This window comes from Oncorhynchus tshawytscha, linkage group LG22, assembly GCF_018296145.1.
Source record: "Oncorhynchus tshawytscha isolate Ot180627B linkage group LG22, Otsh_v2.0, whole genome shotgun sequence".
Classification (NCBI taxonomy): domain Eukaryota; kingdom Metazoa; phylum Chordata; class Actinopteri; order Salmoniformes; family Salmonidae; genus Oncorhynchus; species Oncorhynchus tshawytscha.
In genome coordinates, this window is record NC_056450.1 from 5,098,703 (window position 1) to 5,125,892 (window position 27,190).

The 27,190-nt window shown below is 41.8% G+C and overlaps 1 protein-coding gene across 6 annotated transcripts in view; it reads left to right on the top strand.

The window, feature by feature from the left end:
* Positions 1-27,190, top strand: part of LOC112233879 (sterile alpha motif domain-containing protein 11-like) — a 105,297-nt gene that overhangs the window by 26,703 nt on the left and 51,404 nt on the right. For 5 of the 6 annotated variants that reach the window (XM_042303607.1, XM_042303606.1, XM_042303605.1 and 2 more), the window contains exon 4: positions 20,737-20,846. In XM_042303607.1, coding sequence (XP_042159541.1) covers positions 20,737-20,846 — 110 coding nt within the window. Of the gene's footprint in view, positions 1-10,298; positions 10,521-20,736; positions 20,847-27,190 lie in introns of those variants that run through there. The other variant, XM_042303610.1, reaches the window with a different exon arrangement.

The window sequence follows — 27,190 nt, forward strand, 5'->3', positions numbered from 1 at the left end:
TCACTACCCTCTGGAGAGCCTTACGGTTGAGGGCGGAGCAGTTGCCGTACCAGGCGGTGATACAGTCCGCCAGGATGCTCTCGATTGTGCATCTGTAGAAGTTTGTGAGTGCTTTTGGTGACAAGCCGAATTTCTTCAGCCTCCTGAGGTTGAAGAGGCGCTGCTGCGCCTTCTTCACGATGCTGTCTGTGTGAGTGGACCAATTCAGTTTGTCTGTGATGTGTATGCCGAGGAACTTAAAACTTGCTACCCTCTCCACTACTGTTCCATCGATGTGGATAGGGGGGTGTTCCCTCTGCTGTTTCCTGAAGTCCACAATCATCTCCTTAGTTTTGTTGACGTTGAGTGTGAGGTTATTTTCCTGACAACACATGTTTCGATCTAAACCAGGCCAGAACTTGTCCGTGTAGACCAATTTGGGTTTCCAATCTCTCCAAAAGAATGTGGTGATCGATGGTATCGAAAGCAGCACTAAGGTCTAGGAGCACGAGAACAGATGCAGAGCCTCGGTCTGACACCTTTAAAAGGATTTTCCACCTTCACAAGTGCAGTCTCAGTGCTATGATGGGGACTAAAGCCAGACTGAAGCGTTTCGTATACATTGTTTGTCTTCAGGGAGGCAGTGAGTTGCTGCACAACAGTTTTTTCAATTGTTTTTGAGAGGAATGGGGAATTCGATATAGGCCGATAGTTTTTTATATTTTCTGGGTCAATGTTCGGCTTTTTCAAGAGGGGCTTTATTACTGCCACTTTTAGTGAGTTTGGTACACATCCAGTGGATAGAGAGACGTATATTATGTTCAACACAGGAGGGCCAAGAAAAGGGAGCAGCTCTTTCAGTAGTTTAGTTGGAATATTGTCCAGTATGCAGTTTGAAGTTTTAGAGGCCATGATTATTTTCATCAATGTGTCAAGAGATATAGTATTAAACAACTCAAGTGTCTCCCTTGATCCTAGGTCCTGGCAGAGTTGTGCAGACTCAGGACAACTGAGCTTTTGAGGAATATGCAGATTTAAAGAGGAGTCCGTAACTTGCTTTCTAATGATCATTACCTTTTTCTCAAAGAAGTTCATGAATTTATCACTGCTGAGGTGAAAGCCATCCTCTCTTGGGGAATGCTGGTTTTAGTGAGCTTTGCGACAGTATCAAAAATAAATTTTGGATTGTTCCGATCTTCCTCAATTAAGTTGGAAAAATAGGATGATAGTGCAGCAGTCCAGTTTCGTGTAGCGCCATTTCCGTTCCAATTTTCTGGTTGCTTGCTTCAGAGCTCAGGTATTTTCTGTGTACCAGGGAGCAAGTTTCTTATGACAAATATTTTTTGATAATAGGGGTGCGACTTCTTCTAGGGTATTGCGCAAGGTTAAATTGAGTTCCCCAGTTAGGTGGTTAACTGAGATTTGTACTCTGACGTCCTTGGGTAGGCAGAGGGAGTCTGGAAGGGCACCTAGGAATCTTTTGGTTGTCGGAGAATTTATAGCGTGACTTTTGATGATCCTTGGTTGGGGTCTGAGCAGATTATTTGTTGCGATTGCAAATGTAATAAAATGGTGGTCCAGGATTAGGAGGAAAAACATTAAGATCCACAACATTTATTCCATGGGACAAAACTAGGTCCAGAGTATGACTGTGGCAGTGAGTAGGTCCGGAGACATGTTGGACAAAACCCACTGAGTCGATGATGGCTCCGAAAGCCTTTTGGAGTGGGTCTGTGGACTTTTCCATGTGAATATTAAAGTCACCAAATATTTGAGTATTATCTGCCATGACTACAAGGTCCGATAGGAATTCAGGGAACTCAGTGAGGAACGCTGTATATGGCCCAGGAGGCCTGCAAACAGTAACTATAAAAAGTGATTGAGTCGGCTGCATAGATTTCATGACTAGAAGCTCAAAAGAGGAAAACGTCGTCTTTTTTTTTTGTAAATTGAAATTTGCTATCGTAAATGTTAGCAACACCGCCGCCTTTGCGGGATGCATGGGTTATATGGTCACATCAAGATTATGATCCGTGATTAGTTCATAGACTGTAACTGTCTTGGAAGTGAGGGATCTAACATTAAGTTGCCCTATTTTGAGATGTGAGATATCACAATCTCTTTCAATAATGGCAGGAATGGAGGAGGTCTTTATTCAAGTGAGATTGCTAAGGTCACGTTTAGTTTTGCCCAACCTAGTTCGAAGCACAGACACGGTCTCAATGGGGATAGCTGAGCTGACTACACTGACTGTGCTAGTGGCAGACTCCACTAAGCTGGCAGGCTTCAATTTACATCAATTTAGGTTTTCACCAGGAGTTAACTGTTTATGTGAGCTCAACTCCGTTACCCAAAGTTAATTATTGAAGGTTGAAAGAATACAAGACTGTAATATCCTAGACCTAGACCATTTAACATTCATTCCTATTTTCCCTTCAAAACAACTAAAGTATTTTGAATGATCAGATATTGTTGTAGCACTTTTAAAATTACCGCATGGATGTGCTGTAACACAGAGTAATAGGCTCTTGGATCAGCCTCAGGTACTGTGTCTACATGGTAACATGATTTCGTAGTTGTCAGAAAGGTCCTCGGAGGTGTTATCATCCTTAAAGAGAACTTGCCAAGTTCATTAGAGGGCTCTATATCTTTTAACCAGATTAATGTTAATGGCCATCGGCTTTATGGGTGATTAGTTCAGTAGGCCACCAGAACAGCGAGGAGAGATGCGTATCATTCCTGCTGATTAAGCAAAGAGTGCCCGGGCCGAAGGGGAACATGGCAAATGCCTGATAGAACCGGTACAAAAACCTGGTAGAACCAACAAAATGATGAATGGTCTGTTGTCACAAAGACGGCACATTTGGAACAGGAGTTAAAGCTCTTTGATGTGTGGGGTAGTCCCTCTCCCTTTACTCAAACTGTGTAGACACAACCAGGGAGTAAGGAGGAGACTAGATCGTGATCTGAAGCGAAATCAAATAGTAACTTCCAATACTGCAAAAATAAAGGTATCTTATGATCAAATCAAAATCAAATCAAATTTATTTATATAGCCCTTCGTACATCAGCTGATATCTCAAAGTGCTGTACAGAAACCCAGCCTAAACCCCCAAACAGCAAGCAATGCAGGTGTAGAAGCACGGTGGCTAGGAAAAACTCCCTAGAAAGGCCAAAACCTAGGAAGAAACCTAGAGAGGAACCAGGCTATGTGGGGTGGCCAGTCCTCTTCTGGCTGTGCCGGGTGGAGATTATAACAGAACATGGCCAAGATGTTCAAATGTTCATAAATGACCAGCATGGTCGAATAATAATAAGGCAGAACAGTTGAAACTGGAGCAGCAGCACAGTCAGGTGGAAGTTGAAACTGGAGCAGCAGCATGGCCAGGTGGACTGGGGACAGCAAGGAGTCATCATGTCAGGTAGTCCTGGGGCATGGTCCTAGGGCTCAGGTCAGTTGAAACTGGAACAGCAGCATGGCCAGGTGGACTGGGGACAGCAAGGAGTCATCATGTCAGGTAGTCCTGGAGCTCAGGTCCTAGGGCTCAGGTCCTCCGAGAGAGAGAAAGAAAGAGAGAAGGAGAGAATTAGAGAACGCACACTTAGATTCACACAGGACACCGAATAGGACAGGAGAAGTACTCCAGATATAACAAACTGACCCCAGCCCCCGACACATAAACTACTGCAGCATAAATACTGGAGGCTGAGACAGGAGGGGTCAGGAGACACTGTGGCCCCATCTGAGGTCACCCCCGGACAGGGCCAAACAGGAAGGATATAACCCCACCCACTTTGCCAAAGCACAGCCCCCACACCACTAGAGGGATATCTTCAACCACCAACTTACCAACAAATGATAAGAGTCCAGATATCCAATCGTTTTCTTTTAGCCTGGAGTGGTTTGCAAGTCTATTGAGACAATAGGTAAGTGACGTACGGAATCCAGATAGCACTTTATAATAACTCCACATAATAAAGCATGTCTAATGGATTAGTAAATAGTTTATTAATCATTTATGGATCATTACTCCATTCATAAGATGTTTAATTTACACTATATATACAAAAGTATGAGGACACCCTTTCAAATTAGTGGATTAGGCTATTTCAGCCACACCCGTTTCCTGACAGGTTTATAAAATTGAGAACATAGCCATGCAATCTCCATAGGAAAAAAATGGCAGTAGAATGGCCTTAATGAAGAGCTCAGTGACTTTCAATGTGGCACCGTGATAGGATGCCACCTTTCCAACAAGTCAGTTCGTCAAATTTCTGCACTGCTAGAGCTGCCCAGGTCAACTGTAAGTACTGTTGAAAAGTGTAAATGTCTAGGAGCAACAACGGCCACACTAGCTTACTAGCTTAAGCACATAGCGTGTAAAAATCATAACACTCACTACCGAGCGCATAACGCACATAGCGCATAAACACTCACTACCGAGTTCCAAACTGCCTCTGGAAGCAACATCAGCACAAGAACTGTTCGTCGGGAACTTCATGAAATGGGTTTCCATGGCCGAGCAGCCGCACACAAGCCTAAGATCACCATGCGTAATGTCAAGCGTCGTCTTTACACCACGTAAAACTCGCCACCATTGGAAACGGTGGAAACGCTTTCTCTGAAGTGATAAATCACGCGTCACCAACTGGCAGTCTGACAGACGAATCTGAGTATGGCGGAAGCCAGGAGAATTCTACCTGCCCGAATGCATAGTGCCAACTGTAACGTTTGGTGGAGGAGGAATAATGGTCTGGGGCTGTTTTCATGGTTTGGTCTAGGCCCCTTAGATCCAGTGAAGGGAAATCTTAACGCTACAACATACAATGACATTCTAGACGATTCTGTGCCTCCAACTTTGTGGCAACAGTTTGGGAAATGGTTTATCGAGATCGGTGTGGAAGAGCTTGACTGGCCTGCACAGAGCCCTGACCTCAACCCCATCAAACACCTTTGTGATGAATTGGAACACCGACTGCGAGACAGGCCTAATCACCCAACATCAGTGCCTGACCTCACTAATGCTCTTGTGGCTGCATGGAAGCAAGTCCCCGCAGCAATAGTCCAACATCTAGTGGAAAGCCTTCCCAGAAGAGTGGAGGCTTTTATAGCAGCAAAAGGGGGACCAACTCCATACTAATGTCCATGATTTTGGAATAAGATGTTCGACAAGCAGGTGTACATATACTTTTGGTTTTGTAGTGTCAGTCCTTATAAACCATTTACTAATAATTAGTTAAGTATTTTTATTTGGCCTCAAGTAAAGTGTGGGCTATTTATACATTATAAATAATGTAGAAATATTTTGAGTGACCAGTGTAACTTCTCACAAAACGATGGACATGCTTAACGTCTCAAAATATCAATGGTAAAATGATTAGCACCACACACAGGATGTTAAAGATTCAATGCAGTTGTTTTTATCACAATATCACATCTTTTCTGGGTAACAATCATCTTACTGTGATTGTTTTCAATTGAAATGGTCAAAAAGAAACAAAAGGAGCTTCTTAGCAAAGAGCAATTTCTCAAACAAGAATTTTGAAAGGACTGTCTGGGAGTGGTCTGAGTGATGAGGGAAACACTGAAAACTAGCTGTTATTGGCAGAGAGGTTTGGAACCATCTTTCTTATTGGTCTATTAACTCATTTAAAAAACTCCATACAACCAAAACAGGCATACATTTCAGGCTGTCTTCATAAACAGCTCTTAAACTACAAGTGCATTATCATAACTTTCACCATTTAAAAGTATTGTTCCAACCTCATAGTGTAGAAATATATGAAGCACAGGATCACGTGTTTGACTGCAGGAAATATGTCAAACATTGTCAAACATTTTATTCACAAACACTGTTGTGAAACAACTGTTGCAAGGACTTAACGAAGAGTTGTAATGTGTTGCTCATCATAAAACGGAACTGATAGTTTGTCTTTCTTTGTTCCTTCATTACTATTGATATGTGAATAAGGTACATGTATGATTTGCAAGTAGAAATGTTACATGTACTATATAACCTTTAAATGTTTCCAGTGCTTTCGTCTTTTAACCGCAGACCATTTTCACACATGGCTTTGTTTGGTGACACATTTACTGGGCCTTTAAAGGTAGCAACTCTTCAAACGTATGTGGTAGGTCAGTGAAATAATGTATTCAGAAATGTGTCTATGGACTGCTCTTAATCTCTCGTGGACAAATTCTGTGCGTAAACCGAAGCATCTGTTTCAACGGGATGGAATGCATAGGATATGGAGCAGCAGTAGTTCTGGTGTTTGGGTTTTGATTGATTATTTGGACATACAGAGGTTCCTCCTTTAAAAGTTGTGAGCTTACGCCACGGGACTTTCAGGTCATTTGTGGTTTAGTACGGTACCCTGCGTCAGCACCTCATTGCTCCAGACCAGCGCAAGGGGGAGTTAGAGCACTGATTATGCTTTTGGGTCCTACTGTGTCTCAAACTGACACTGAATGGGCGACATAAACCTAAATAGAAACTGATAATTGATAACTTCAGTATTACTTACTAAAACTGTTGTTACACTAAGGTTTTTATTATTTAATTTTATTAGGATTATTTTGCTCTTACTGTACATGTTTTACAATGCCTGAATGCGGTAATGGTCTAAGACGCTGCATACATGTACCTGTGCAAACTGTGTTGCTACAGATGCCGGTTCAATACCCGTGCTGACCTCGGCTGGGAAAACCATGAGTTGATTGTAGGTTTTTGTTTTTTCTCCATTTAAAAACAGAGATAAATATTTCTAAATAACAAAATGGCTTTATTTACAAATTAGTAACAATATCTCACCCCATGTTCAAGAATGGCCTTTTTCTTTCTCATTTTACGTTATTTGAAAACTAAATCGTCTCCAAAATATTGTTATTTTTTAAGCAAAGTGATTATAATTAATATTAATTTAGAATTATATGAAAGCCCGTTGGATATTCTCACAGATATATTATTAACTCTGGTATTAGCAGGACAATATATATTGGTCATATTGGTCATGGCTCCCGAGTTGCGCACAATGGGACTGCCTTGCAGTTCTCTGGCCTGTATCCACTGAAAGCGCTCAAGGTTCAAGGCACGAGGGCAGAGGGCACGGGATGGGCCACAGAGCCGCGCAAGGAAGACCGACCTAGCCCATGAAATGGGAGGAGGAGGAGGAGGAGGAGGAAGGGGGAGGGTGTGGGCACCCACCCCGCCACACTGGCAACACTTTAAGGGGCATTGCACTAATAATGGCGCTGACTAGAGAAACGTTCCCGCTGTTCTGTTCTTAGTGTTCCAGTCTGCACGTTCAAACTAAAACAATGTAGCTAATAATGGCATATTTATGCTTTCATTAATAAAATAATGATAAAAATACTCTTTCAAAATGACGATGTTTATTTAGTTATGGATTCATAACGAATTACTATGATAATAAATATCACTGAATTACAGTAATATCCTCCAATGCTTCAATTCTCTAAATGTAATTATTGGAGGAGAGTCACATAATATTTTTCGATATACTGTAGGCCTACCGTAGGCAACATGAGTCTCATGTTGATTAATGTGCTGTTAAAAGTGCTGTAGGTCTTATTTACTTCAATAGCATATTGAAGTTAGAAGCAATAGGATTTGAAGCAATAGCCTATGTAACAGTATAGCTTCCGTCCCTCTCCTCACCTCGAACCAGGGACCCTCTGCACACATCAACAGTCACCCTCGAAGCTTCGGTACCCATCGCTCCACAAAAGCCACAGCCCTTGCAGAGCAAGGGGAACCACTACTTCAAGGTCTCAAAGCGAGTGACGTCACCGATTGAAACGCTATTAGCGCGCACTACCGCTAACTAGCTAACAATTTCACATCGGTTACACCTACAACTATTTTAGCACCGTTTTACACTGCTCTGAGACAAGCATGGGGACTGGTCTTGATAAATCAACAAGATTTTTATTTTCACTGAATCTCCATTTGGGTATTAGTTAGACTAGAATTACTGTATAAATGTTATGCTGTTAGCATAACTTTTATTTAACTAAGGCAAGTCAGTTAAGAACAAATTCTTGTTTACAAGGATAGTCTACTCTTTCCTCCCTGTTGGGGAATTGAACCCCAGTCTCCCACATGCCCTCAGGACACTGGATTCTTTAGCTAAATAGCCCAGTGCTGTACTCCCGATCTTCACGTTGTACAGCGCCATATTTTCCATTCCATCCTAACGGAAACCCAGAGGGTTTTTAATTTTCCTTGGAATATAAACACCATAATATTAATCTAATTAATTAAGCAAGTACCAGTCAAAGTTTGGACACACCTACTTATTCCAGGGTTTTTCTTTGGTTTTACTAATTTCTACATTGTAGAATTATAGTGAAGACGTCACAACTATTAAATAACACATATGGAACCAATTAAGAACAAATTCTTATTTACAAGGACAGTCTACTCCTTCCTCCCCGTCAGAGAATTGAACACCGGTCTCCCGCATGCCTGCATTCTCTATTACAGCCATTATTGAAGGCTATCAAACGCTTCTCAAAGATGCCCTCTGGTGGTCAAACTAGCACTAACCAGCATTAATGGTACCAGTGTTTCATACTTAAATATTGTGCAATATGCTGCAATTTTTAAAGGAGGAACCACTGTATCAGGATTGGGCAATGGTAGTGCTTAAACTTTGACTGATTCACACGTGTGGTGAAATTAGCTTTGTCTGAGAGTTTTCTTTTGTGAGGATGAAGACTTCGCAAACCGGAACTCCAAATTTCTAACACCTATGGACCCAAAATTTGATCACACAGCTGACCAAATTATGCAAGATTTTAGTTTTGGGTTAATCGAGATTAGAACGCTACAAGGACTGACTGCAATCCACACTTTGGTTTTGGTAGAAAAGCCACTGCCAAGAGATGCTTGGCATTTTCGGACTAAAATCATTATTTAACTCAGCATAGAGTGTGTCGAAAGTTCATTTTAGTCATTTAGCAGATGCTCTTATCCAGAGTTACTTACAGTGGTGAATGCATACATTTTCATACTGGTCCCCCATGGAAATCAAACCCACAATCCTGGCATTGCAAGTGCCACGCTCTATCGACTGAGCTACATAGGACACCATCACACACTTACACATCACACTTTTACAACAGTGGGACAGTTTTAAAATAAATATATTTTCAAAAAAATCCTCTGTATGCCTATTGTGTGCCTATTGTTTAACCATTGATATGTTCTAGAGGCCATTTGAGACCTTGAAAGGCTACTTTGGGATTTTGACAATGAAGCCCTTCATCTCCAAATGAACTCATGGATACCATTTTTATGTTTCTTTGTCCATACTGGAAGGAAGTTAGAGGTAGTGCCAATGCTAACATGCTAACAGACACCATAGATCTCCCGTCATTATGCTAACAATAGTTAGCAATTGCACTAGCGCTAGTTAGCAACTTCCTTCAAACTGCACGCAGAAACATAAAAATTATATCCACGAGTTCATCTGACTTTGGGGAAGTAGATAAAGGGCCTCATTGCCAAAATCCTGAAGTATCCCTTTAAGAAGCATCAGGTACTGCTGGAATGTCTGGAATGCTGGAATGTCTTCCAATTGCATGTCCATCTTGGTAAATGGTTTATAAGGACCTACATTAAACATCTTATGAATGATCTTATGAATCATTATTAAATACTTTGAAAGTTGTTTATAAATGTGCGAATAACTAGGTTACTAACCTTTACAAATGTGTGAGTAATGATTAATACATTTTCAGTAAACTATTTAATAATCCATTATAAATGTTTTCTTACATGGAGTTATGAAAAGTGCTTCCGGAATCCATCATACTGGCTAAATATTTGACGGTGGTAGCTTCGGTTTAGTGTCTTATACTCAAGGGCAAAACAAAGCCTACCTGAGTGTTGTTTGAGTTTGACGTTGTGTAGATAACAAGGCTTTGATTCCAAAGTGCTGACAGAGAGTCTGGGTAATTACCGAGCAACCACCACGGATTATATAAGTTCCACCTGCAGACGTTGGGCCTTTAAGGAGCACCCTGTGGAAAAACGCTACACAACACATACGTTTATAGCCTTAGAAAACTCACTAAGTCAAACATTTATGTCATATGTTTCTATTTCATGTACACAACCATAAAATGTTTCCTTTTCAAAAGCAAAATGTTTCCCATATTTCTTATGGAAGGGAAAATTGCATTATTGCTTGTGTAGTATAACAGTCTAAGTAGATTACATGTCTGAAATGGGAGGAGGGAGGTTGTCACAAGGGTGCTGGTAGTAGACCCTTCTGTGGGACAAAGCGAGAGGTGTGCTGTGCAAAGCAGCCATTCCTATTTCCACTGGGCATAGCCTTCCATGAACCGCTGGACGCTAACATAGCAACCACAACATTGCTCTGTGTATCTGAAAGTAGTCCCTGCAAGGTGTCCAGCCCCTCTCTAGGAAGCAGAGATGCTAGAGGCTGAACCCAGTGGAGGCCAACTCGCACAATTTCTGCTAGAATCACGATACCTCACTCTATCAATGCTGGTATGTACTGGAGTAGAATTTATGATCTGTGTAAATTAGCATTTTGTCTTCAGTCAGTTTTTAGTACTGTAGAAATAGATAATGTAAGTTGTGTATTTATTTATATTGATGCAATAGTAATGTTCGCTGAGGGAAAAACCTCAGCTCAGCAGAAGCAAAGTTTGTTCGAGGTTTTATGCTAAGGAGGTACCGCTCCTTAAAAGCAGTAAGTCTGAAAGATGTTTGTTTACAGTTGTGTAGTGGAGGAATGGGTAGGAGCCCAATACTAATTAATAGAATTGTCTTAAAATTGTCCAGACAGTTTTTCTTGAGTTTCGTTTTTTAGTCCAAGAATTAAGGTTGGCCTGTGTCTCAGTCGTTCTCTCCTTATAGACGGCAATCTTTCCATTTAAACAATGGATATAAGTTACTATTATAATAGTACTATATTTTTTATATTTACATTTTATCGTGTATGATAAACCTACGTTAATAAAACAAGAAGGTTAACCTTTCTCTTACTTCTGGTCTTGGTGAGATTGTGTCTTAACTTAGAGCCAGCAGGGAGCCATCATGGCGACAGAGGAATTCTTTGGAAAGGACTTTCTCCCAAAGTTCTAATTAGTGAATACGGAGCTTTTTGAGCTTTCTGGAAAAAAAGGCTGAAGACCTATTTGCTACTTTCACACGCTTCTCCATGGCAACAGGTTAGGAGGTACTTGCAGCAAGAATCCAGTTTTCCACATACACGGAAGTGTGGAATTTGTCTTCTTTCTGAGCAAAAGATGACTTCTGTATGGAGGGTCTAGTAAAGATGCTCACGATGTCACTGTCTCTCCATGAAAACATTTGGAGCGTTGCATTTTAAACAGGGTACTGTTCCAAAGTGCTGCTTGATTATGCACTATAGGAAACCTACCTTTTTTAGAGTTGAAGTCCTAAAGAATCTCTTTTGAATCTCGGTCCCTGGTTTGAAGAATTGCTTAATTTAATCCCAAATTATTATTGGTAATTTACTTCCTAAAACTCAATATCACCTCTGCAGAGAGCGGCAACGCAATGAGACAATAGATAATACGCAATGAGACTATTAGATAATAGATGATAATAGATAAAATATCTGAGATCAGATACTGAGATCTGACATTTGACATTTGGGAGAATATTTGGATCGATCAATTACTAAACATACTCACATCTCCAAGATTGGATTCTGACACCATCTTCTGGCTCAGTGTAGTGGCTTAGTTAGAGAGAACCTTACCGAGTCTCCATGAGGCAGACGTATCTTTTATTTTATTGTACTTTTCTTTCTCTCTGCAGCCATATCGGCCCCACATCAGCTTTTGTAAGGAAGGAACAACAGGGAAAGCCCAAGAGAAATCCTGGGCTGTTCTTATTTATTTATGTATTTATTTCTGGATTTATTTATGACTCCCTCTGCTTGCTCGGGCCCCAGTTGCAGGCTGTCTTTCCATCCAAATGTGAATGGCATACGGAACACAAGTCTTTGTCTGAAAACAAAACAAAACACGAAGTATTTCGAAATCCATATCTTTGCATTAAGCCTTTGTTTTTTGACAATGATTTTTTTTCTCACCAAAAGACCTTACATAAGTACATTTTGGTCTAGAGAACGAAGATATCACTCAGCAATGGTAATTAAAGCCTTGTCCTTTTTTAACCGCCGCTGTGTATTCGCATGAGCCCATATCACATGGTCATTTGAACTCGAATCAGGGCTGGCTATAGTAAAGGATGTGGATCACCTGCAGGTGCAGGTTGTAGCCAGCCGTGTGGTCTGTTTTTTGTTTTGAGGTCGGAGTAGGAGGGAGGGCTCTGCAGTAGCGCTATAGCTGCAGGCAGCAGGTGTTCCAAGCAGGCTGTCATCTCTCTGGGTGTGTCCCAAATGGCACGCTACTCCCTATATAATGTACTACTTTTGACCAGATGGGCACTGGTCAAAAGCGTTGCACTATATAGGGAATAGGGTGCTATTTGGGATGCAAACTCCCTCTACACCTGCATGACACCTCCATGGCCCCGCCATGGCAGCTGCCTATATCCCATTGTCCCCTCTGTCCCCCTGTCTGTCAGTGCAGTGTCAGCCGTGTTGTCAGACATGGCATCGGTGTGCCCAGGCTCCCAACCCGTGCCAGCCAGTGTCAGATCACACTATGAGCTCCAGCTTTGTCCAGCTCCTCTTTGCCAATGTCACAGCAGGGCACTGCGGGGTTGCCCTCTGCTATTCTGTTCCCATGCCAGGAGAAGATGTTTTTCATGGCATTTGGAGAGTCTCATTTGTTTCTCCTTTGGTAATGTCAGAACAGCAGCTGCTAACTCCCTTTGGTAGAAGTTTCAGCAACTTTCCCAGTGAGCCTTTTTTGTGGGGGCTATTTTCTGTTTGAGTCCCATTGTAGTTTCATGAAAGTTTTATAGTCACTTGTGAGTTATTATGGACACTAATAGACAGTGTCACAACACATTATACAGTGTCTCCAGAAAGTATGCAGTATTCGTACCCCTTATTACATATTGTGTTGCGCTACAGGCTGAATTCAAAATGGAGTACATGTTTTTTGGGGTTCTCACCCATCTACACAGAATGCCCCATAATGACAAAAATGTTGCACATTTAATGAATGTGAAATACAGAAATATCTTATTTACCTACATTTTCACACCCCTGAATCAATACTTTGTAGAAGCACCTTTTGGAAGCAATTACAGCTGTGAATCTTTTTGGGTAAGTCTCTAAGAGCATTATTCCTTTCAAAATTCTTCAAGCTCTGTCAAATTGGTTGTTGATCATTGCCAGACAACCATTTTCAGGTCTTCCCATAGATTTTCAAGCAGATTTAACAAAAAACTGTAACATTCACGCTCTTCTTGGTAAGCAACTCCGGTGTAGATTTGGCTCTGTGGTTTAGGTTATTGTCCTGCTGAAAGGTCAATAAATCTCCCAGTGTCTGGTGGAAGCAGACTGAATCAATCAAATGTATATATAAAGCCCTTTTTACATAAGCTGAACCAGGTTTTCCTCTAGGATTTTGCCATTCCATTTCTTTTTTATCCTGAAAAACTCCCCATTCCTTAACGATTACAAGCATACCCATAACATGATGCCGCCACAACTATGCTTGAAAATATGGAGAGTGGTACTCAGTAATGTATCGTATTTGCCCCAAACATAACACTTTGAACTCAGAACAAAAAAGTTAATTGCAAACAGAATGCATATTTTGGAATATTATATTTTTTACTGTCCTCCTTTTTACTCTGTCAATTAGGTTAGTACTGTACAATGTTATTTATCCATCCTCAGTTTTCTCCTATCACAGCCAATAAATTCTGTAACTGTTTTACAGTCACCTCATGGTGAAATCCCTGAGTGGTTTCCTTCCTCTCTGGCAACTGAGTTAGGACGGACGCCTGTATCTTTGTAGTGACTGGGTGTATTGATACACCATCCAAGGTGCAATTAATAACTTCACCATGCTCCAAGGGATATTCAATGTCTGTTTGTTTTTTACCCATCTACCAATAGGTGCCCTTTGTGAGACTTTTTAAAACCTCCCTGGTCTTTTTAGTTTAATCTGGCTTTGAAATTCATTGCTCGACTGATAATATAGATAATTGTGTGGGGTACAGAGATGGGCCAATCATTCAAAAATCATCTTAAATACTGTTATTGCACACAGAGTCCATGCAGCTTATTGTGTGACTTGTTAAGCACATTTTTACTCCTGAACTCACTTACCCTTGCCATAACAAAGGGGTTGAATACTTACTGACTCAAGACTTTTCAGCTTTTCATTTTTTATTAATTGAATTAATTTAAAAAAAACATAATTCCACTTTTACATTATGAGGTATTGTGTGTAGGCCAGTGACACAAACACAACATCATGTGGAAAAAGTCAAGGGATGTGAATATTTCTGAAGGCTCTGTATGTGTATTATAAGGCTTTGTAAATGATGTTATTGCATTATATGTATGTACTTCATAAACAGTGATACCAGGAATGTCTCTTTGGTCTAATGGTCATCTATACCAGCCCAGCCCACGCATCTGTTTTTTTTCTCCCCTCTATACACCGAACTAAAGACTGAGTTTGGTAATCACTCTCTGAGAGTCAATGGAACTCTGAAAAATGTGACTGGACTTTCAATGTGATAATGAGATGCAGTGTAAATTTGTTATTTTACTCTTTTCTCCTTAACTGATTCAGAAATAGCCTCCAAATTGTCAGTTGTCTGAACACTTTACTGATTTACGATGGGTCTTTTTAGTTGTTCTCCTCTAAAAGTTGTATATTTTCTATGTTATGGGTGAGTAGAATTCGGAGCTCATTGGATTGAATGGATCATGTTTCTGATTCTCAATCCCTGTCAAAGTTACACTGCATTAGAGCCTGGCAAATAAAGTAGTAGCATCTGGGTCATGGCATCTCTATCAGTCTGTCAGTTAGTCTGTCCTGTGGACTAGACCAACTGGGGATGATGAGGGTGGTATTGATCAGTTTAGGGATGAGCCGAGGATGAGATGATTGCCTTCGGTGTGCGGCCTAGGCCATAAGACAGAATCTCATGTTCTTCTTAGCTGTCACCACCACATCCAATCGCTAACCCCTTCCCTTACCCTATGCCCCCTCCCCCCACCCACCTACCCAACTCAGGAGGGAGAGCTGAGTCAGGCGGCTAGGACTTAACCCCCCCCACACACACACACACATCCCACATCCCCTGTAGCCCAAGCACAGATTATGACCTTGGCCTGGCCACCCATGCAGGGAGGAGGAGCTGTCCCTCTTTAGCCAACCATGCAGGGACTGCGCATGAAAAGTGTGCTAATTACCAGCGCTAATGATGTCCTTGTTCATCACAGCTTAGCACCGCAACATTGCCATGTGATAATAACCCCGTAGCCTCAGTGAGAAGTTCAGAGTAGCATTATGACGATCACTTTCAATGATAGGGAGCAGGTAGGGTCAGGGGGTTTAGTTGCTAGCGGATCTCAATTTTGCGGATCTGTGATTTTCTGCATGATGTAATCTAAATTAGCCCGTATGACTATGAACCTTAACAAAGTAGATCTGAATTGCGTGTAGCAAAAACATCATAGAAATGAGATTTTCAACTTCTTTACAGGTTGTATTTTGATTGAGGTCTAGGGCTTGGTTAGAGTAGTGTCACCGAAAGTGTGACGTCATGGCACAACTAAAGCATCATTTGTCGCTTAGCAACTAGGCAGGACTTATTTTCTCTGTGTTCTGTTTTGTTTTATGTTTGACTCATTGATTCCCGTTGACTGACAAGCAACTGGTATCCCAACGCGGTCAGAATCAGACAAAATAAATTCCCCCGCATCTGTTCCGTACAATTTGGAAAACAGCTCGGAGCACGGCAGCCTGGCATTACGGAGCTAGAGCCTATAATCATTGTGCTGTAAAAATCCAGAATCCAGCAGCCGCAAACCATGTGGCCTCCTCAGAGTGGTGGCCAATCAGAACCATCCCCAGCCACTATGCCTTGTCACCCTGACTCCCTCCACTGTCCCTTCCTGGTTAGCAATAATGTTCCCTGAACATATGGGGGAAATTCTGGATCCTGTTCTTATGTAAGACAACTAGTATGTTCACCAAACTTGATTTGAACATATTCAGCTGACCTTGATACTCCAAATTTAAGGAAACAGGGGAAAACTATTAAATGTAATGACATTCATTCATATCTTCCTTATCTGTATTTTGTATTTTCTGCAATAAAATAACACTTGAGGCATAACTTTTGCTGAATTTAACATTCAATAAACCAAACCTTTTCGACCGTATGCCCCATAGCCATATAGTGACGGAGAGATTCGTCTGCGATATTCCCTCAAATGATAAGCGCCTATTTTCCATCGTTATGCCGTTTAATGCGATCAGAGCGCTAATCAGATTGCGTTGAAGTAACTCCATGACACAGTTGTGTCCGTAGTTGCTGCTGCTGGATTAGAGGGAGCTGTGCATGGCAGGCAGATCCAAGCCCTAATCTCTAAAACCCTCCTATGGTTTGGCCTTGAAGAGAGGCGAGGGCAGTGGTGTCACAGTGGGAGAGAGGGCTTTAAAGTCCAGGGACTACAGTTGAAAATGAACCAACTTTTGGGTTGTACCATTGGATTAATATATTTCTTTTGCATCTGTAGATACCAACCATTAGTCTGTGTGATTAACGGGGGCTGAGCTAGAGTGGTGTGAGCTAGTGGTGTTTATGAGAAGGTGCCCGAGGCCGGATATTTTTACAAAAACGTCTGTAAAGTCTGGTTTGAGCTACAAACGTATCTATGAAAAGCTGAGGCTCTCATGAACACGCACATGTAAATGTTTTGCTCTATGACGCTGACAAGTGACACAAGAGTCGTTAGAAGGTAAGGGGTTCTTCTACATAGAAGATCATAGGAAGTACCAGGACATAGTGTCGGTAATACTGTAATAAGCTCACATAGTTGCTGTCACAAACTCTGCACAGTTGTCACTGACTAGTTGGATATTCATTTCCCAGTGAGCTAACAATTTCTGTACTTACAGCATTCATATAAATGAGTTTTTATCAGGTTGTTGCTTTGGCAGACCTTCATTTTTTATTGACATTTGTTAATAAGACTAATGAATGCAGCTGTTGGCGGTAAGCGCCCTTCATTTAGCAGCCCTAGCACCAGCAAGGCAAAGTGTTCCCATTTTTAACCATTTCATGTGTCTGAAGGTAGAACTCCGCCTACTCGGCAGGCCCAGAGAGCAAATCAAGAGCACCTATTGGCCTACCGCTGGCCAATCAGATAGCTCAGATCACTGTGTCTGCCCAGTTTCCACGAGCCACAGAATGTAAAAAGAAGCCTCAAACACACAGCAAAGTTGATACTGTGAGATTTCAAGACTTTTAAAACCATGACTAGAGAGAGACTTAATGAATAGAGCAAAGAGCTGCTATTTTCATGAATAAATTCATGTTTAAGCTGTTATTAAGCACTGTCATCACTTTGTTCAAAGCCATAAAATGTGCGTTCTCCCTACTTCCACTCGCGCTACAACCAGCACTGCAGGTGCAATGAATGAGTACAGCAAAATGTTCAGATAAGATAGCGTTGTTATTATTAGCAGCTTGGGTCTCTTTTTTAATTTCGAGGAGTATTTCACTTTCTCAAGTCATAGGAGTAACAACATGAATTGGTGCGTGAGGCAGAACAATGCAGCGCGACTTGAGTTTCGCCATCAGCTGGAAGACTGTGTCCCCTTTTCTCAGAGGAGGGAGAGCTGAGGGACAATAAGTTGGGTGAGTGGCAGCCTCACTGCTGCTCCCTCCCCCCAGACTGACCATCAGATGGCGGCCATCCACTCAGCTGTGCCTCGCTAGTAGGCTAATACAACAAATTAAATCCAATCAAACTTTATTTGTCACATGCACAACAAGTGTAGACCTTACCGTGAAATACTGTCCTGAAGTCCTGAACCAACAGTGCAGTTCAAGAAGAGTTAAGAAAGTATTTACCAAATAAACTAAAGTAGAATATAAAAAATAATAAAAAGTAACACAATAACATAACAATAACGAGGCTACATACAGCGGATACCAGTACCGAGTCAGTGTGCAGGGGGCACAGGTTAGTTGAGGTCATTTGAACATGTAGGTAGGGGGTGAAGTGACTATGCGTAGATAACCAGCGAGTAGCAGCAGTGTACAAAATGTCCAGTGGTCAATATAATAGTCCGGTGGCCATTTGATTAATTGTTCAGCAGTCATATGGCTTGGGGATAGAAGCTGTTAAGGAGCCTTTTGGTTCTAGACTTGGCGCTTGTCGTGCGGTAGCAGAGAAAACTGTCTATGACTTGGGTGACTGGTGTCTCTGACAATTTTATGGGCTTTCCTCTGACAGCGCCTATTATATAGGTCCTGAATTGCAGGAAGCTTGGCCCCAGTGATGTACTGGGCCGTACGCACTACCCTCTGTAGCGCCTTGCGGTCAGATGCCGAGCAGTTGCCATACCAGGCGGTGATGCAACTGGTCAGGATGCTCAGGGTAAATGATCAGTGTGATCATATACCACATTTAAAAAAATATATAATTTCAAAATGGTCTGAGAAGAACAACATTGGCAGGGCAATTCTGTTTTTAATTGGTTAATATTGCATAGGCTTATGGTTTTGTTTTTAAAAAACCTGAGCGATAGATCTCAGCTTGCATTTTGACCCAGAAAGTGATCTTGACTCAGAAAAGGTTGGTGAACGCTGGTCTACATTGTTTTTCTATATTTCATAATAATAGATTTTAGTTTTCAGGATGAAGTTTGCCAGATAGTTTTGAGCAGTTTTGATTTGTCATGTGACATGTTTCATTTACTGTAGCCATGAAATGTTATGTTATGTTATGTTATGTTATGTTGTGTTATGTTATGTTATATTGTCTTATGTTATGTGTTATGTTATGTTGTGTAATGTTATGTTGTGTTATGTTATGTGCTAATTAAGTTATATTGTGTTATGTTATGTTGTGTAATGTTATGTTGTGTTATGTTATGTGTTATGTTATATTGTCTTATGTTATGTGTTATGTTATGTTGTGTTATGTGTTCTGTTATGGTATGTTATGTTTTGTGTTATGTTATATTGTGTTATATTGTGTTATGTTATATGTGTTATGTTGTGTTATGTTTTGTGTTAAGTTATATTGTCTTATGTTATGCTATGTTGTGTAATGTTATATTGTGTTATGTTTTGTGTTATGTTATATTGTCTTATGTTATGTGTTATGTTATGTTGTGTAATGTTATGTTGTGTTATGTTATATTGTCTTATGTTATGTGTTATGTTATGTTGTGTTATGTGTTCTGTTGTGGTATGTTATGTTTGTGTTATGTTATATTGTGTTATATTGTGTTATGTTATATGTGTTATGTTGTGTTATGTTGTGTTATGTTTTGTGTTAAGTTATATTGTCTTATGTTATGCTATGTTGTGTAATGTTATATTGTGTTATGTTTTGTGTTATGTTATATTGTCTTATGTTATGTGTTATGTTGTGTAATGTTATGTTGTGTTATGTTATGTGTTAAGTTATATTGTGTTATGTTATGTGTTATGTTGTGTAATGTTATGTTGTGTTATGTTATGTGTTATGTTATATTGTCTTATGTAATGTGTTATGTTGTGTTGTGTTATGTTTTGTGTTATGTTATATTGTCTTATGTTATGTGTTATGTTGTGTAATGTTATGTTGTGTTATGTTATGTGTTAAGTTATATTGTGTTATGTTATGTGTTATGTTGTGTAATGTTATGTTGTGTTATGTTGTGTTATGTTATGTGTTATGTTATATTGTCTTATGTAATGTGTTATGTTGTGTTGTGTTATGTTTTGTGTTATGTTATATTGTCTTATGTTATGTTTTATGTTATGTTGTGTAATGTTATGTCGTGTTATGTTATGTGTTATGTTATATTGTGTCATGTTGTGTTTATGTTGTGTTATGTTTTGTGTTATGTTATATTGTGTTATGTTATGTATTATGCTGTGTCATGTTATGTTGTGTTATGTTATGTTGTGTTATGATGTGTTATATTGTATTATGTTATGTTGTTTTATGTTATGTTGTTTTATGTTATGTGTTATGTTGTGATATATTGTGTTACGTTATGTTTTGTGTTATGTTGTGTTATGTTGTCTTATTTTATGTGTTATGTTGTGTTATGTTATGTTGTGTTATAATGTGTTATATTGTATTATGTTATGTTGTTTTATGTTATGTTGTTTTATGTTATGTGTTATGTTGTGATATATTGTGTTACGTTATGTTTTGTGTTATGTTGTGTTATGTTGTCTTATTTTGTGTTATATTGTGTTATGTTTTGAGTTGTGTTATGTGTTATGTTGTGTTATGTTATGTGTTATGTAATGTGTTATGTTATGTTTTGTGTTGTTATGTGTTATGTTGTCTTATGTTATGTGTTATGTTGTGTTATGTTATGTTTTGTCTCTTTACTATCAAAATAAAGAGAGTCCCACACTCCATATATCAACTTCCAGTCATTTATTGGGTATTTACCAACGTTTCGGCATCACTGTGCCTTCTTCATGGTTCATGTTTTGTGTGTTTTTTGCTATCCTTTTGTTACTATGTGTTTGTGCCTTGTTGCGTCTTAATAACGTGTCATATAAAGCAGTGTGTTATTTGCTAACCCCCTGACTCTGTGTGTTTCAGTCGTGACAGTGACCTCTCTAAAATCATCTCCAACCTCCACCACACAAGACAGCACGGCATGCCCGAGGACCAGCCAGCCACTGACCTCAGCACCAACACAGGACATACAGGTAAGATACTACAAGACCTGGGATGGGGGATTGGGTGTTTTGTGTGTTTCTATACGTCTGTGTATTTCTTCGTTTTTCTCCCTGTATTCCACCAATTTGCGATAAGGTTCCGTTTTCTTTACATCAACATGAGTAATTCATCACCATTATGCATTCGTTCCTTAATTTGCTGTAATTAGTTTGATTGGGGAACTTACTGTCAGCTTATTACTGATTCCTGAAGGTGGCTCTCAAGTCGATTACCTCAGGTTCTTGTGTGCCTGTTCTATTGCACTCCAGGTTTTTCCTTAGCCCCCTGTTTTAAATTACCACTAAATAAATAGCTTTGTTTGCCATTAATCCAGTTTCATGGGCGTAAAGGACACCATGGTGTGTGTTAAGCTACAGTAAGAGCCTTCTGACAGTTTACAGCCCTACAGTTAAACGCCCTAATAACACCAGCCACTGTTTCATCAGTTTTAGTTGTGAATCAGACTGTTTTCGTTCGGAATTAGACTGAATGTTGGAACGTTATACTTTCAGGTAGATACTTGTGTAATATTCCTGTGTAACATGAAGTGGTAGAGTGGATTGGTATTCTGATGATAACTTTTCTGTTTTGTGTCCTTGTATATTGTGATCTGTGCCCATGTATGCATACGTATGTGTTTCATCAAAGGTATATTGAGTCATTTAAATGTTTTATGTTACCTTTATTTAACTAGGCAAGTCAGTTGCCCACAAATTATTATTAATGACGGCCTACCCCGGCCAAACCCTAACCCGGACGAAGCCGGGCCAATTGTGCGCCGCCCTATGGGACTCCCAATCACAGCTGGTTGTGATACAGCCTGGAATCAAACCAGGTGATGCCTCTTGCACTGAGATGCAGCACCTTAGACCGCTGCGCAACTCGGGGGGAAAAAACGCTCTCAAATTTTTCTAAAGATAGATGGTGCTATTTAGTAGACATTGAATAAACTACCACTAATAGGGATTAGCCGTGTCTGAAGTCCCCTACTGTTTTGGTGGACGAAGATGTCAGGAAGGGCCATTTATACTGTAGGGACATACTGTATACTTATTACACTCTAAATACTCTTTCATTCCAAACTATCTCCCAAATGTTGGGCTGGTAGTGACCCGCTGGTTTGTGGGTTAAAATTAGGTTTAGCCGAGCTAAAACAGTTTTGGTTAAATAGAGTTTGTCAGAAGAAGTTCAGGATTTTACAATATAAGATGTCTAAGATGTTAGCTGGATGCTCAGGATGAAAGTAGTCTATGGGCCAGGAGAAACTGTAATTCATAGTTTGGTTTTCTTTAAAAAGTCACGACAAACTTGTAAAGTGTTGTCAACCACAGATGGATCCCATAAAGCAGTACCCATACCATGTTCAAGTGGTACATTGTTCAGTGGGGTGAACATTACCCCCATTCTGTTCTTCTTCATCACATTAGTCAGAGGGGCATATGTGTGGCATAGTCACACCCCAAATCCGACACCTCGTCTTCTACTGTATCTCTCTGATCTCATCCGCCCAGAAGCTTAATTGCCCATACGGTACATAATACAGAGGAATGAGGGGGCGGAGGGATGTCTGTTTATCCTCCCTCATGTGGGTGGGGGACGGGGGTGATAAAGTCGCAGCTGTCCAATGTCTTCAGACCCATGTTTGGGACAGATTTTCCAAAAAGACCTGTCTAATCAGCTGCTAAGCCTAATGGAGAAATTAGCCTGTGAATGGTAATCTTAATGGAGAAAGACACAAAGCGATGAGGGAGGGTAGGGGGAGGAGGATGAGGGGGAGGGGGGGATGAGTGCGGTGCGGCAAGCGCCGGAGGGGGCCTGGGCCTAAAAACTGTCAGTTTGAGCATTAAAGGGAGATTTAACAGGGTGGCTAAGCGGCTCGCTACGTGTCTGTAAACAAGTCCAATCCCATCAGCCACTGGCTCACATTCTGTCTGCCAGATAAATTAGAGAGAGACACACACATACACAGTAGTGCGTGTGCGTACACACACACACATGAGTGTATGTGCACATCTAACGCACACACAAACAAACACAGATGTGTACATGCACACGCACGCACACACACGCGCACTTATAATTTGTGTCATATAACAGTTTTAATACCTGACACCTGAACTTTTGAATCGTTTCTCCAAAGTACTGTCATGATGTTACTAGTTTCTATGTAAACTACTTAAATTGTGACTGTGGCTGTGGTGGGATTGCTCCAATATCATAGCAGACCCAGACTGGATCCCAAATGTCCCTATGGGCCCTGGTCAAAAGTAGAACACTATATAGGAAATAGGATGCCTTTTGGGATGCACACCCAGACAAACACTACTGCTAACACTAGTGCTGTACTTCTGTTACATTCTTTAGTGTAGTGCTAACTGCTTTCTGTTCTGTTGTAGCATCAAGTCTATTATTGAGCTCACTCCCCACTGTCTAACTTCCATAGCAGGCCTGTGGTTAGAGAAATAGAGAGAAAGAGAGCGGGAGGGAGGGAGAGAGAGAGAGGGCGGGAGGCAGTGTGCCACAAGAAAAGTTTGGAGCGAGAGAGAGAGAGAGAGAGAGAGAGATGAATGAGCATGGTGCTGGTATCGGGAGGGCGGCTGTGGCGGCGGGCTGCAGTGTGTGTGTGTGTGCATGTGTGTGTGTTTGTGTGTGTGTGTGTGTGTGTGTGTACGTCTGTGTACGTGTGTGTGTGTGTGTGTGTGTGTGTGAGGGGGTCAGAGGAAAGGGAAGCAGGCTGCTGAGCCGTCTCCGTGCTGGAGTGGGCCGTTAATTAAATATGAGGGACAGACAGGAGGGCTGACTCCCCCCTCTTGTCCTCTCCCTCCCTCCCTCCCTCCGCCTCCCAGGCCCCTGGCTACTCTGGGGCTGTGGAAGGGAGGGAGGGAGGAGGGGAGGGGAGGAGGGGGAGAGAGCAGGGGCGCCGGGCTAAGCGTCTGGCTGCCTGTGGAAACTGTAAACCGTGGCTCTGCGGTCAGACCAGAGAGACTAACTGGCGGATAAGGTGTTTTGGTATAGCTTTTTTTTTGTGTGTATGTGTGTTTGAAAGGGAGGATTTTTTTTAAACAGGGTATTATTAGACCTCTTAGGGAGCGTTGGTTCCATCTTGGTCCATCACACTCCTATTAAACAATCTCACACACACACACATACACACACACAGATCACTGATATACAGTGAGTGCACCCAGCCCTAGTCTATAAATGAATGGGTTATTCTAGCTTTATTTTTCCTCTTCAATCATCTCACTCCCTAATCTTTATCCATCTCTCCCTTTGCTTTGCTGTTCCCTACCTATCTTCTTCTCTATCCTTTTCTCCCCCTCCCTCTCTCCCTCTTTCCCTTCCCTCTCCTTCTCTCTATCTCCCCTCTCTCTCCCTCTCTGTCTCACTCTCTCTCCATCTCTGCTGCCCTGGGGTTGCGCTATGGGAGAGAGGAACAGTGTGTGTGTGTGTGTGTGTGTGTGTGTGTGTGTGTGTGTGTGTGTGTGTGTGTGTGTGTGTGTGTGTGTGTGTGTGTGTGTGTGTGTCCTTGTGTGTGTGTAGCAGCGATGGCGGCAGTGGTGCATCCTCCCTCAGTATGAACGGAAGCTCCTCTCCCTCCCCCCTCGGTCCGCAGCCAATCAATGAGGGCTTTCAGCGCCGGCGGAGGCCCGGCGAACAGAGAGGGATCAATAAGTTATTAGCACCATTCTGTCAGCTGTAATGTGGAGATTGATCGGGAGGCCGCGACTCCCGGCCCACCTCTTCCCCAGCCTGATAAAGATGACAGATTAACGGAATAAGTGGAGGAATTAAGGAGTCTTGCTTTCTGAGCTGTCAGTGGCCCTCCGAGGGAAGAAAAGAGAGAGAAAAAGAGAAGAGAGGAAGAAAGAAAGATAGAAAGAAGGGATGAGGATGGAAGGAGGAGAGAAGAAGAGGCAGAGAGAGGGAAAGAGAGTAAGGGATGTCCCTGTGGTTGCTTGACTGCCTCTGTGGTAGACGAGTGCGGTAGATGGCTAGGCTAGGCTAGTTCTCCCTCTGTTGAAGCCTTCTTCAGTTTTTTTCTTTCTCTCTCTCCGTTCGCATCCCTCATTCTTCCCAGTAGGAGTTAACTAGTGTAAACTGGTCGGGCAGGGGGCAAAAAAGGATTCTGGCAGTTTTGGATGAAGGACTAAGGGGAAATTTGCTAGTGAGCAGGTGCGCCAGACAGGAGATGCAAATGGTAACAAAATATCTTTAGTTTGAGTGAGGGAAAAACATGAGTCAGATAAAAGCCATTGCATGGCCTAGCACTAAACATCATTGATCCCCAGGTAGGAGACTAGTTAGCTGGAGAAAATAGCAACTTTGGTTAATCTGTTAGCAGTTAGCAATGTTTAGCCTGAGGGGTTATACAGGTAGAAGACTAGCAGGAGCAAAGTAGAAACTGTGTTTATTAACTGTGTTGGGAGTTAAGGACTTAGCGTTTGCGCTAACAAAGCTCAGACTGGTTTAAGCAGCCAGGTCGCTCAAGATTTACTGCAAAATTAGGTAAGGAGGACATCAGCAGATGATGTCAAAACTGGCCATTAGGGGGCAACAGTGAGCGCTATTACAATCAAGTAGGCTTGGGTTATGCTGGGGCGTTTATGGACAAGGGTTTGGATGTCTGATTCTGCAGTGAGACTGTAAGAGCTTGCTGGGTTTAAGGCGGGTTTCGGTGTTAAATGGAAGCGCCAACGCTTTAAGAAGCACCATTTAATTGGCTTTAAAAGCTTTCCGCCTTAAAATCCCTGACCCTCAGGCAATGGCTCAGAAGAGACACTGTCTTCTGTGAAGTCAGCCCAAATGAAAGTGTGTGTGTGCGTGTGTGTGTTTGTGTGTGTGTGTGTGTGTGCGTGTGCAATTGAAGCTTTAGGTCTGATATAGGCTACTGTATTAAATCATGTGTAAAATAATCAAAAGTATTATGGTTGTGCATTTAGACACTGTAGGCCAAGGCCAGTGGTTGGAATGGAGATGGGAGAAAGGAGGAGAAGACAGGAGCTCCTGTGTTCCATTCAAGTACCATGGAGAAAGAGAAAATCTCTCTCTCTCTCTCTTTCTCTCTATCTCTCTCTGTGTCTCTATCTCTGGGGAGGGGTAGAGAGTGAATCTCCTCATGCCCGGAGAGGAAACATCAAACAGGGGGATCGTTAGTGAACCTCCTCTCTCCGACACCAGGTTTCCTCTCCTCTCCTCAACAAAACCAAACATAAGCCTCCAAGACGCCAACTCTACCACTCCAAACACACTTTCATGCACAGGCTTGCTTTCTTCCACCCCTCTCTCTCTCTCTCTCTCTCTCTGTCTCTCTCTCTCTCTCCTTCTCTCTGCCTCTCACTCTCTCACCCTTTATTCATCTCTCTCTCTCTCTCTCTCTCTCTCTCTCTCTCTCTCTCTCTCTCTCTCTCTCTCTCTCTCCTCTTCTCTCTGTCTCTCACTCTCTCACCCTTTATTCATCTCTCTCTCTCTCTCTCTCTCTCTCTCTCTCTCTCTCTCGCTCCTTCCCCAAACTGTCGCCACAAAGTTGGAAGCACAGAATCGTCTTGAATGTCATTGTATGCTGTAGCATTAAGATTTGCCTTCACTGTAACAAAGGGGCCTAACCCGAACCATGAACAACAGCCGCAGAGCATTATTCCTCCTCCACCAAACTTTACAGTTGACACTATGCATTCGGACAGGTAGCGTTCTCCTGGCATCCGCCAATCCCAGATTTGTCCGTCGGAATGCCAGATGGTGAAGCGTTTCCACTGCTCCGGAGTCGAATGGCGGCAAGTTTTACACCACTCCAGCCAATGCTTGGCATTGTACATGGTGATCTTAGGCTTGTGTGTGGCTACTCGACCATGCAAACCCATTTCATGAAGCTCCCGACAAAATGTTCTTGTACACAATTTGGAACTCGGTAGTGAGTGTTGCAACTGAGGACAGACAAAATTTACTGCGCTACGTGCTTCAGCACTCGCCGGTCCCATTCTGTGAGCTTGTGTGGCCTACCACTTTGCGGCTGAGCCGTTGTTGCTCCTAGACGTTTCCACTTCACAATAACAGCACCTACATTTGACCGGGGAAGCTCTAACAGGGCAGAAATTTGACTAACTGACTTGTTGGGGCCATGTTAAAAGTTACTGAGCTCTTCAGTAAGGCCATTCTACTGCCAATGTTTGTCTATGGATATTGAATGGCTGTGTGCTTGATTTTATACACCTGTCAGCAACGGGTGTGGCTGAAATAGCCGAATCTACTAATTTGACGGGGAGACATACTTTTGTGTATATAGTGTGTTTCACCTCCTCTATTCCTGACCTGGGGACTGTGAAGAGACCTCTGA